Source organism: Capricornis sumatraensis, chromosome X (assembly GCF_032405125.1).
Source record: "Capricornis sumatraensis isolate serow.1 chromosome X, serow.2, whole genome shotgun sequence".
Taxonomy (NCBI): Eukaryota; Metazoa; Chordata; class Mammalia; order Artiodactyla; family Bovidae; genus Capricornis; species Capricornis sumatraensis.
Window position 1 is genome coordinate 66,881,920 of NC_091092.1, and position 13,200 is coordinate 66,895,119.

General features: G+C 36.2%; 1 protein-coding gene across 1 annotated transcript in view; it reads right to left on the reverse strand.

The window, feature by feature from the left end:
- The window catches only part of APOOL (apolipoprotein O like), an 89,009-nt gene that overhangs the window by 2,558 nt on the left and 73,251 nt on the right, over window positions 1-13,200 (reverse strand). The window contains exons 6-8 of the mRNA XM_068962830.1: window positions 11,946-12,037; window positions 9,883-9,990; window positions 9,588-9,699 (exon numbers count right to left, since the gene is read on the reverse strand). Coding sequence (XP_068818931.1) covers window positions 9,588-9,699; window positions 9,883-9,990; window positions 11,946-12,037 — 312 coding nt within the window. The remainder of the gene's footprint in view (window positions 1-9,587; window positions 9,700-9,882; window positions 9,991-11,945; window positions 12,038-13,200) is intronic.

Consider the following 13,200-nt stretch of genomic DNA (forward strand, 5'->3'; position numbering starts at 1 on the left):
CACTCTCCTCTTTCACTTTCATCAAGAGGCTCTTTAGTTCTTCTTCACTTTCTGCCATAAGGGTGGTGTCATCTGCATATCTGAGGTTATTGATATTTCTCCCAGCAATCTTGATTCCACCTTGTGCTTCCTCCAGCCCAGCATTTCTCATGATGTACTCTGCATATAAGTTAAATAAGCAGGGTGACAATATACAGCCTTGATGTACTCCTTTTCCTACTTGGAACCAGTCTATTGTTCCATGTCCAATTCTAACTGTTGCTTCCTGACCTGCGTACAGATTTCTCAGGAGGCAGGTCAGGTAGTCTGGTATTCCCATCTCTTTCAGAATTTTCCACAGTTTATTGTGATCCACACAGTCAAAGGCTTTGGCATAGTCAAGAAAGCAGAAATAGATGTTTTTCTGGAACTCTCTTGCTTTTTCCATGATCCAGCGGATGTTGGCAATTTGATTTCTGATTCCTCTGTCTTTTCTAAAACCAGCTTGAACATCTGGAATTTCACGGTTCATGTATTGCTGAAGTCTGGCTTGGAGAATTTTAATTGTTACTTTACTAGTGTGTGAAACAGCTCAACTGGAATTCCATCACCTCCACTAGCTTTGTACGTAGTGATGCTTTCTAAGGCCCACTTGACTTCACATTCCAAGATGTCTGGCCCTAGATTAGTGATCACATTATCATGATTATCTGGGTCGTGAAGACCTTTTTTGTACAGTTCTTCCATGTATTCTTGCCACCTTTTCTTAATATCTTCTGCTTCTGTTAGGTCCATACCATTTCTGTCCTTTATCAAGCTCATCTTTGCATGAAATGTTCCCTTGGTATCTCTAATTTTCTTGAAGAGATCTCTAGTCTTTCCCATTCTGTTGTTTTCCTCTATTTCTTTGCATTGATCACTGAAGAAGGCTTTCTTATCTCTTCTTGCTATTCCTTGGAATTCTGCATTCAGATGCTTATATCTTTCCTTTTCTCCTTTGCTTTTCACCTCTCTCCTTTTCACAGCTATTTGTAAGGCCTCCCCAGACAGCCATTTTGCTTTTTTGCATTTCTTTTCCATGGGAATGGTCTTGATCCCTGTCTCCCGTACAATGTCACAAACCTCATTCCATAGTTCATCAGGCACTCTATCTATCAGATCGAGGCCCTTAAATCTATTTCTCACCTCCACTGTATAATCATAAGGGATTTGATTTAGTTCATACCTGAACGGTCTAGCGGTTTTCCCTACTTTCTTCAATATGACTCTGAATTTGGCAATAAGGAGTTCATGATCTGAGCCACAGTCAGCTCCCAGTCTTGTTTTTGTTGACTGTATCGAACTTCTCCATCTTTGGCTGCAAAGAATATGATCAGTCTGATTTTGGTGTTGACCCTCTGGTGATGTCCATGTGTAGAGTCTTCTCTTGTGTTGTTGGAAGAGGGTGTTTGACCAGTGCATTTTCTTGGCAAAACTCTTATTAGCCTTTGCCCTGCTTCATTCTGCATTCCAAGGCCAAATTTGCCTGTTACTCCAAGTGTTTCTTGACTTCCAACTTTTGCCAGCCAGCAAGTTTGGAAAACTCAGCAGTGGCCACAGGACTGGAAAAGGTCAGTTTTCATTCCAATTCCAAAGAAAGGCAATGCAAAAGAATGCTCAAACTACTGCACAATTGCACTAATCTCACTTGCTAGTAAAGTAATGCTGAAAATTCTCCAAGCCAGACTTTAGCAGTACTTGAACCGTGAACTCCCTGATGTTCAAGCTGGTTTTAGAAAAGGCAGAGGAACCAGAGATCAAATTGGCAACATCTCAAGCAAGAGAGTTCCAGAAAAACATCTATTTCTGCTTTATTGACTATGCCAAAGCCTTTGACTGTGTGGATCACAATAAACTGTGGAAAATTCTGAAAGAGATGGGAATACCAGCCCACCTAACCTGCCTCTTGAGAAATCTGTATGCAAGTCAGGAAGCAACAGTTAGAACTGGACATGGAACAACAGACTGGTTCCAAATAGGAAAAGGAGTACGTCAAGGCTGTATATTGTCACCCTGCTCATTTAACTTCTATGCAGAGTACATCATGAGAAACGCTGGACTGGAAGCAACACAAGGTGGAATCAAGATTGCTGGGAGAAATATCAATAACCTCAGATATGCAGATGAGAGCACCCTTAAGTGAAGAGGAGCTAAAAAGCCTCTTGATGAAAGTGAAAGAGGAGAGCGAAAAAGTTGGCCTAAAGCTCAACATTCAGAAAACGAAGATAATGGCATCTGGCCCATCACTTCATGGGAAATAGATGGGGAAACAGTAGGAACAGTGTCAGACTTTATTTTTTTGGGCTCCAAAATCAGTGCAGATGGTCACTGCAGCCATGAAATTAAAAGAGGCTTACTCCTTGGAGGAAAAGTTATGACCAACCTAGATAGTATATTCAAAAGCAGAGACATTACTTTGCCAACTAAGGTCCATCTAGTCAAGGCTATGGTTTTTCCTGTGGTCATGTATGGATGTGAGAGTTGGACTGTGAAGAAGGCTGAGCGCCAAAGAATTGATGCGTTTGAACTGTGGTGTTGGAGGAGACTCTTGAGGGTCCCTTGGACTGCAAGGAGATCCAACCAGTCCATTCTGAAGGAGATCAGCCCTGGGATTTCTTTGGAAGGAATGATGCTAAAGCTGAAGCTCCAGTACTTTGGCCACCTCATGCAAAGAGTTGACTCATTGGAAAAGACTCTGATGCTGGGAGAGATTGGGGGCAGGAGGAGAAGGGGACGACCCAGGATGAGATGGCTGGATGGCATCACGGACTCAATAGATGTGAGTCTGAGTGAACTCTGGGAGTTGGTGATGGACAGGGAGGCCTGGCATGCTGCGATTCATGGGGTCGCAAAGAGTCGGACACGACTGAGCGACTCAAATGAACTGAACTGTACTGAACTGAACTTACTAGTGTGTGAGATGAATGCAATTGTGTGGTAGTTTGAGGATTGTTTGGCATTGCCTTTCTTTGGAACTGGAACGAAAACTGACCTTTTCCAGTCCTGTGGCCACTGCTGAGTTTTCCAAATTTGCTGGCTTATTGAGTGCAGCACTTTCACAGCATCATCTTTCAGGATTTGAAATAGCTCAACTGGAATTCCATCACCTCCACTAGCTTTGTTCTTAGTGATGCTTCCTAAGGCCCACTTGACTTCACATTCCAGGACATCTGGCTCTAGGTGAGTGATCACACCATCGTGATTATCTGTGTCATGAAAATCTTTTTTGTACAGTTCTTCTGTGTATTCTTGCCACCTCTTCTTAATATCTTCTGCTTCTGTTAGGTCCAGACCATTTCTGCCCTTTATTGAGTCCATCTTTGCATAAAATATTCTCTTGGTATGAGAGTTGGACTATAAAGAATGCTGAGGACCGAAGAATTGATGCTTTTGAACTGTGGTGTTGGAGAAGACTCTTGAAAGTCCCTTGGACTGCAAGGAGATCAAACCAGTCCATCCTAAAGCAAATGAGTCCTGAACATTCGTTGGAAGGACTGATGCTGAAGCTGAAACTCCAATACTTTGGCCAACTGATGTGAAGAACCGACTCACTGGAAAAGACTCTCATGCTGGGAAAGATTGAAGGTGGGAGGAGAAGGGGAGGACAGAGGATGAGATATTTGGATGGCATCACTGATGTGATGGACATGAATTTGAGCAGGCTCTGGGAGTTGGTGATGGACAGGGAGGTCCGGCGTGCTACAGTTCATGGGGTTGCAATGAGTCGGACACAACTGAGTTACTGAACTGAACTTACTGAAGATCTGAATACAAATACTGAGTAAGCAGTTAGAAAAGTGAATCTAAAGTTCAGGAGTCTGCTGGGCTGGTTTATAAATTTTATGTTCCTGGACTATAAATAGCATCTAAAACTATGGGACCATATGAGGTCATCCATAACATCATAAAAGAAGTCCAAGGAATGAGCCCTTTGGATACTCCAACTTTTTGAGGTTAAGAATATTAGGAGAATAGGGCAGAGAAGACTGTGAAGAAACAGCCAGTCAGTGAAGTAAGAGAACCAAGAGTAAGTGATATCCCACAGGCCAAGTAAAGTGACTGTTTCAAGGAGGAAGGAGTAATCATTTCTGTTAGAAGTTACTGATGGATTACATAAGATAGAGATTGGGAATGGAACCTGGATTTGGCAGTGTTGATCAATGGTGATCTTGATAAGCTGACTATGTACCAGGCAAGATGCCACATTATTTTCATGCATTATCTCTGAATAACACCGTGAGACAGATGACATTTTTATATTATCCATGTTTTACAGATAAGGACATTTTATTGTAGAGAGGTTAAGAAACTTGACTAGTGTCATCCAGGTGATAAGTAGTGGAACCAGGACTGAATCCAGTTTTGTCTGACTCCCAATACAACAACCCTGGATCTTCTGTAAAATGGGGGTTAGAGTAGGCAGAAATGTCACAAAATGTCACAAACCCCTGGCTCTTCTATAAAATAGGTGTTAGAGTAGTCACAAAATGTCACAAAATTAGTTAGTATTCAACATAATAATATATACAAAGTGGTACATATAATACCCTGTTCATGTTAAGTAGGTAAGAAGAATTTTTATTTTTGTGACATACACTAAAAATATTTTTCACAATTTTTTTTAATTTTAAATATTTTTCAAATTCTGATTCATTTTGAAATGATTTTTTTTTTTTTTACATTTGAGAGACACACCTTTTTGCCAGAGAGGAATTTAATTTCTAGTTAAAAGTGAGAAATAGATTTACATACAATTATTTATTTTACATCTACCTTTTCAGAAAGTTTCTGTTTTACAAACTAGGATAGATCTATATGTAACTGCACCACTAAGTATATTTTAAAAATAGCCAGATCTTAAATAATCACTACCCATGACAAGAATACAGTTCTCCACAGACTTTTAACCTGGAATCCCTATTTTACAGAAGAGCCAGGGGTTTGTGACATTTTGTGACATTTCTGCCTTTAACCTGGAATCCCTTATTCATAGCTTCTGTCAGTCATTATTAACTAGAGGGATGTGCATACAGAATTTCCTGTGGAGCTTTTCCTATAATCCACCTGCTTGGAAGCCTCAAGACTTTTAACCTGGAAACCCTTTGGAGGAGGGGAGTCTGTTTATAGAATTCATGTGATCTATGAACTTGGATAGGGGAAATTTGTCTTTGTTTTCATTAACCTCTGAATGAAAATGAATGTCTTCTTCAATAATGAATGCAGGCAACAAACCATAATACTATACTCTTAACAATACCTTAGACTCTGTCACTGATAGAAACCATAGATATTTTCATATCACACTGCAGTTGCAGATATCTTTAAATATTTATACTTACTACTACTTCAAAATTATACCCTTTATCATATATGTTGTTAAATATTGTTGATTAATATAACTAAGGAAGCTCATACATTACTGTGTATTTTGTTTATGCATTTAAAAACATTCTGAGATGGGGTCTGTAGTACAAGTAGGTTAAGAAACAGTGTTTCTGACTGTTCCTTTTCCAAATGTATCTTCCTGGTGGAAGCTTTTGGTCAGTACAAGTGAAAAATGTACTAAGAAATAGTTTTATCAAATAGACATACTATAGTTCAGTTCAGTTGCTCAGTCACATCCAGCTCTTTGCAACCCCATGAACCGCAGCACGCCAGGCCTCCCTGTCCATCACCAACTCCCAGAGTCCACCCAAACCCATGTCCATCGAGTCAGTGATGCCATCCAACCATCTCATCCTCTGTCATCCCCTTCTCCTCCTGCCCTCAATCTTTCCCAGCATCAGGGTCTTTTCAAATGAGTCAGCTCTTTGCATCAGATGGCCAAAGTATGGGAGTTTCAGCTTCAACATAAGTCCTTCCAATGAACATCCAGGACTGATCTCCTTCAGGATGGACTGGTTGGATCTCCTTGCAGTCCAAGGGGCTCTCAAGAGTCTTCTCCAACAACGCAGTTCAAAAGCATCAATTTTTCGGTGCTCAGCTTTCTTTATAGTCCAACTCTTACTATAGACATACTATAGTAAGCATTGAGAAATACTTATTTTATGTAAGTCTGAATGTGTCTGATTTGCTTAACAATGTCCATCAACTGACTAAGTTTTCTAACACTTCTACTAACTTTCTTAATTTATATTCTTGTCCAAAATCTGGTCAAATAGTCAGCTCACCTAAATTTGAAAGGCTCTGTTGCCTTTAGATCCCCATCTCTCAAGATTTGTTGAAAGGCTTCAGATTTTTTGTTTATTCATAGCTTCTGTCAGTCATTATTAACTAGAAGAATGTGCATACAGAATTTCCTGTGGAGCTTTTCCTATAATCCCCTGCTTGGAAGCCTCACCTCTGGGAATTCTAATTTATAATTTTTATGTAGAGTGAATTAAAAAAAAAAAAAAGAAACTCAAGAAATTGTGATGTGGATCCCTCTGGCTTAGAACCACTTAGCCTAGGTCATTTGATTGTTGCCTTTTTAAAAAGGGTTTGTCTCATGCTTTTCTGAGTAATTAAAGATTATATCTTTCCTCAGAAATTTCTTCATCCCTTTTGATAAAAGGCTCTCTGTCCTCCCAAAGAATTAGCAGTCATAAAACTTTTCTTGAATCTCATTCCCTTAATCATCATAATGCTTTTCTTTGTACTTTATCATATTTTAAATCTCTAATGAAAAACTATTTATGCTTAGCTTTTTTAGTCGACTTTAAAAGTAGCTGCTGTTATAGCAAACAGGTAAAGAATAAAGATGTTTATTAAACGGCAATGAATTATTGTCTCAAACAGCCATTAGGTATTATCTGTTCACTGATAATTTAGTTCACGCCTTATCTCATTTATATTTTAAGCAAGTTAGGTATCAAAAATAGGACAGACACTAATAAATCGCTGAGTGAAGTTATGAATATTAGAGATTCCATTTTTGTTTCTTCTGTATAAAATCAGGATGATATTCAGTATTCAGCTGTCTCAGTAACTGAAACATTTAAACATATTAATCATTGCAAAGTGCGCTCTCACACTGATCTATTCTTTCCATTCTTTTTTCTCTCTTGCTTCAGTTTGTCTTTTTTATCCTATATTTGAGTTCATTATTTCTGTCCTCTTTTTGTATACAATCTGCTATTAAACCCATCCAATAAGTTCATAATTTCAGGTACTGTATTTTTCACATCTAGAATATCCACTTGATTTTCTCACAGATTCCACCTGGCTGTGAAATTTTCCATCCTTTCATCTATTTTGTTCATCATATTTTCAACTTGATATATTAGTCATAGTCATTTTAAAGTGCTTTTCTTCTAACTTCAATATTTAGATCACCTGTGGGTCTGCTGTAATTTTTTTCTCTTTTCTTAGTCACATCTTCCTGTCTCTTTGCATGACTAATATTTTATTTGTAGGACTTCCCTGTAGCTCAAACGTTAAAGAATCTGCCTGCAATTCAGGAGACCAGGGTTCGATCCCTGGGTGTGGAAGATCCTCTGGAGAAGGGAACAGCAATCCACTCCAGTATTCTTGCCTGGAGAATCCCATGGACAGAAAAGCCTGGCAGGGTACAGTCCATGGGGTTGCAAAGAGTTGGACATGACTGAGTGACTAAAACACAATTTTATTTGTATGGTGGACACCATGTAATGAAGAATTGTAGAAGCTCCAGATGATATCATCTGCCAGAGTGGGGACTCCTTTCCTTTCTTGGGGGAGGGGTAAAGTATTGATACTTACCATCTCACTCCAATCAGGCACCGAGCTGTGTTGCAGTTATGTACCTCAGGTATGGTACTCTCTACGTTCCGATTGACAGCTTGAGTTTCTGTCTCCCTAACACTAAAAGACTGTATGAAATTTTGTTTTGCCTTACAGGATTTTGATTTTGGATATTTAGTGTCATGACCCATATAATAATCTGGGAAATATCATGAGGGGAACATGAGTCATGTATGTATGACACACCTCATCCCTGTAAAATAAGAATCAGCAAATTTATTTGCAAAGGACCAAAGTAAACATTTAAACTTTGTAAATCATAAGGTCTCCATCACAACCACCCATTTTAGGGTGAAGGTAGCCACAGACAATACATAAATGAGTGTGGCTGTGTTCCAATAAAACTATTTATTTATGGATACTAAAATCTGAATTTCATACAATTTTCACGTGTCATGAAACATTTTCTTCTGATTTTTTAAAAACTATTTAAATTACATAAGAACTATTCTTGGCTTGTGGAATGTGCAAAAATAGTTAGTGAGCCAGATTTATTTAGCACGAGGTCCATAGTTTGCCAACCTCTATTTGAGAGGGACATTAATCTTGTGAGACTGTGAAAGATTTCATTCTATTTTCATCAGATTTTGAAGAGGTCCATGTCACCAAATTTCCAAATTTGTGCTCCCCAAAATAAAAGTTGGCTAGGGATGGTCTGGTCCCATTGATATGCTGTAACATCTCCACAAAGATCTCTGGAGCTGACAGACATTTAGAGAAATGACCAGATATATTATACACTTGAGGGAATATGATCAACTGTGGATTATTCAGAGAGTCTAAAACCTGTATAACTTATCTTGATTAGAAAAGAGAAGTGACAGGAAGATATTAAAACTCAAATCAGGTTTGTTAATCAGTGAGAGCTTTTATAAAGATTAAGTGATAGGGGAGGAGACTAAAATCTCCTCAGAGGCAATTAGAGACTAAAATCTTGTTTTAAATTAGATAATCTATATGCAACAGAGGAAATTGGACTTCGGTGTCAAGAATATCTAGACTATAAACATAACTCTATTTGTAAACTATAATTTTGGGCAAGTTATGAAGCTCCCTGAATCTCAGTCTATTCATCATAAAACAATTATAATTACATACACACCAGAGTTTTTTTTTTTTTTTAATTTTGCTTTTTTGGAGAGGATTGAATTACACATTTATAGCTCTTTGCCCCACAGCAGTTGCTCAGTATAGGGCAGATATTTTCATTATTCTCTAATTCTCTACCTCTGAGTTGGTCCTATTTCCTTTGTAATAAGATGACTTGATGCATAGTATCATTTACTTAGTACAGATAAACCTACATAAGCCAATGACTGGTGAGTTTATGTGAATATACTATTGAAATGATATGTTTCTTTTTGATCACAGTAAAACCATGGTAGTATTTGTTTAGAAAGTATAACTGTCACATTTTGATCTCTCATAGTTGCCTGTAGCAACTAGCAAAGATATTAGTATTATAATTTGTGCTATTTTTACTATTTTATGCTGAAAGTTTTCCTAGTATCTAAACTAAATAAAACTGACTGTGGAAGCAAAGATGGATGGGGATAGAACAAAAAATGGAAACCTGGTATTTCTTCTATGTAGATGTGACATATTGTTATAGCCTATAAACTAGAAGAATCTAGAAAGACACATTTTCCTTTATCTGATAGAGAACCTCATAACCTAAAAAGATACACAGACTACCGATATGAGGACAAAACATTTATGAAAACACATAAATAAATTTAAACTACTAATTATAATACTATAAAGTTATTTAAGAAAATAATTTTAAAAATGAATTATTCCAAACAAACCTGATGTAGATTTGGTCTTTGTTTCAGAGCTGAGTTCTGTTGGCAAAGGCACTGAATGTTTCAGGTTGTGAGTTGTTTTTGCAGGTGTTTCTATTTCATCAGCATTTCCTAGCTGTTTACCAAAAAAATTTTTCTTTCATAAGTAAATCATTTTACTAAAATAATAAAATATTCTAAAAAATTATAGCATGCAAGGTAGTATATTCCTTCATCTCTTTTCATTCCATCCTTGACCTCTGTCTAGGACATCCACCTAAACAAAACAGTCTACATTTTTAGTCCATTTAAACTCTACCTTAGTTTTTTCTTTATGTTCAGGAAGTTTTTTGTTGTTTTTTGTCCACAGTGATTTAACTGCTTCATACATTTGCTGGCTTGTAGCATATGCCTTTTTCCCAGCTACCTATTAAAACAAAAAGTGAGTCAAATAATATAAATTTTTAAAAGTTAAAATAACAAATATTAAAAAAAAAATTATGTCTTGTATTTTATATGAAAAACCAGGTCAGAATCAACAGTAAAGCTATAAGTCTCTAGATCATGATAACACAAAACCTCATTTTCTATATCTTATAAAAAAATTATTTGCCTCATGATATATTTTATTTTCAGGTGTGATTTTTTAAAAAGCTTAACAACATGTCACAGAGATATTTCCATATCAGTTTATATACCAGAAGATCTGCTTCTAATAGCTGTGCAGTCTGTACTCTATAATGAACACATAATTCATTTAACAAATCCCCTATTGATGGGCATATGAGCATTATGATTTGTTTAACAAATCCCTTAATGATAGGCATCCTTTTTTTTCTTTGGGCAATTATAACCATGCTGTAATTAGCACCCTTCCACAAATAACTGGGATCATATACCCTTGTGGTAATTCCTTGGGTATATCATTAAAGATGATATACATTTTAATTTTTGATACTATTGCCACATTGCCTTCAGAAATTCAGCACTGTACTGTAGCAATTTACACTCCCATCAAGAGTATATAACTATTTTCCAACCCAGTTTCTCAGCAGCAATGTTATGAATCTTTTAAATCTTTGTCAAATGGAAAGGCTAAAAACCAGTATCTAAATGATCTTTTAAATTTGCATTTATTTGGTTGCTAATGAAGTTAAGCATCTTTAATATATTAGGCTATTTACGTTTCTTATTTTGTGGATTGTTTGTTCATATACTTTCTTCATTTTCTTAGAGGGCATTCATTGTTTTCCTATTGATTTATAGAAGCTTTTAATATATTGAAGGATATTATTTAGTCCTGTGTTATATATGTGGAAATAACTTTCCCAGTTTTTCATTTATCTTTTAACTTTATATATGGTATACTGTGATCAACAGAAATTATGACTTTGATGTAGCAAAATAATTAATTTTTTTTGATGGCTTCTGGCTGTGTTTTAAGAAGGCCTTTCCAATCTCAAGATTACACAAAAACACCTTTCTGCTCTTCTAATATTTTATAGCATTATATTTTCTCATTATATCTTCATTCCACCTGCAATATTTTTGCATGATATTTGGTAAAGGTCGAAGTATTTTTCTGAATGTCAGTAATTCCAACACATTTCTTGAATAGTCCACCTTTTCTTTACACACTGATCTGAAATGCCACTTGTACATTAATCCTCAAACCAGCATTTATATTGTCTTTTTAAATATAAATTTATTTATTTTAATTGGAGGTTAATTACTTTACAATATTGTATTGGTTTTGCCATACATCAACATGAATCTGTCACAGGTATACACGTGTTCCCCATCCTGAACCCCCCTCCCTCCTCCCTCCCCATACCATTCCTCTGGGTTGTCTCAGTGCACCAGCCCCAAGCATCCAGTATCATGCATTGAACCTGGGCTGGCGATTCGTTTCATATATGATATTATACATGTTTCAATGCCATTCTCCCAAATCATCCCACCCTCTCCCTCTCCCACAGAGTCCAAAAGACTGTTCTATACATCTGTGTATCTTTTGCTGTCTCACATACAGGGTTATCATTACCATCTTTCTAAATTCCATATATATGTGTTAGTATACTGTATTGGTGTTTTTCTTTCTGGCTTACTTCACTCTGTATAATAGGCTCCAGTTTCATCCACCTCATTTGAATTATATTTTAACAAATTAATCCTATTTATTTGTGATAATCATGTAATTAACAACGGCATTAACAAGCTGAGATGCTAATGTGATTTTGCCACCAGAGTTGCCACCAGAGTTAATACCAACTATATTTCCCTGAAAATTAAATGTTACAGGTACTGTGTGACATTTAAATATTGTCACACTGAGAATTTAAACAAATACTGAAATGAAGCTATCACTTAAAAAGAGCTTACCTTTGCAATTATTACTGATTGAACAGGGTAGCAAACAGTTGCTCCCAAAGTGGCCAATCCCAATGGATAAGCAATTCTCTTAAAACGAGAACCTGTAACATTAAAACACACTATTAAACTGCAAACAGATGCTGCCAGACACTCGATGCTTTTATAATATTAATGTTTTCTTTGTTCCCCTTTAAGCCATCATCTATGCTAAGTTATTTTTTTAGGTAAAAATACCAATCAAGATGAGAGGTAAAATGTCCTTAAGTATCACAGTTCAATTAATATCTCTTAGTTGTCACATTCAATTTAAGAAAAGTATTCTCAAAAAAAAAAAGTATTCTCAATCTAACATTAATAATTACCTACACAAAGGGGGTTGATGATTTTATTCTTTTTAAAAGCTAGGTATTTTTTCATGTCCTAAGAAACCCAGAGTTGTAGCCACAGTTTTTCCAAGTTTGTAACACCATGCTAAACTGAAATGGACTCTTTTTAGATATCTTTTTTTTTTTTTTTTTTACTAAGTCTCTGGAAAGCTGAAATGATCCAACTAACTAATAAAGTTAAAGATTTTAAAAGGTACATAACTCCTTCATGTCATTGCTTTAGAATACTGAAGTAATAATTTAATAATTGCAAGTAACTTGTAATAATTCATTTTACTAGTGCCTTAATTAAGCATCTAGGAGTCATTTTGAAACTGTTTAAAGTAGCAAAATTCTTCAAAAAAAAAAATCTTCCAAATAGAACCTCACTAGGAACTTCATATATAAAACCTATAGACTTGAAGTTACTCCAGTTAGCCTGAGGAAGTGAAGCTCATTATCAAGCCCTACCTACATGGCTTTTCCACTATTCCCATACCATCACTGAACACGTTCATGGAACCCTAGATTCTACAGAATAGTTTGAAACCCACTACTCTAAGCCATAGCTTAATTCAAACAGATTGTTAATTCAAAACAGTATGTATCTTAAATGCTTGTGTGGGTACCCTTGACTCTAAATATGATCTGGGAAATTATTATAGATTATGTGATTTCTAATTATGGTAAGTACTTTTATTCTCTAGAACAGAATTTACAACTCAATTTAAAAATTAGACAGTTTATCTGGTATATCAGTAAAATATACCAGTTTATCTGGTATATCAGAAAAATATACCAGGCAACTTCACAGTTTAGGGAAGGTAAAACAAGATATATTTCTCTATCTGGTTTTGACTATTAGTAATGAGGCCTTCTACAGTCATGTCTATAATAGA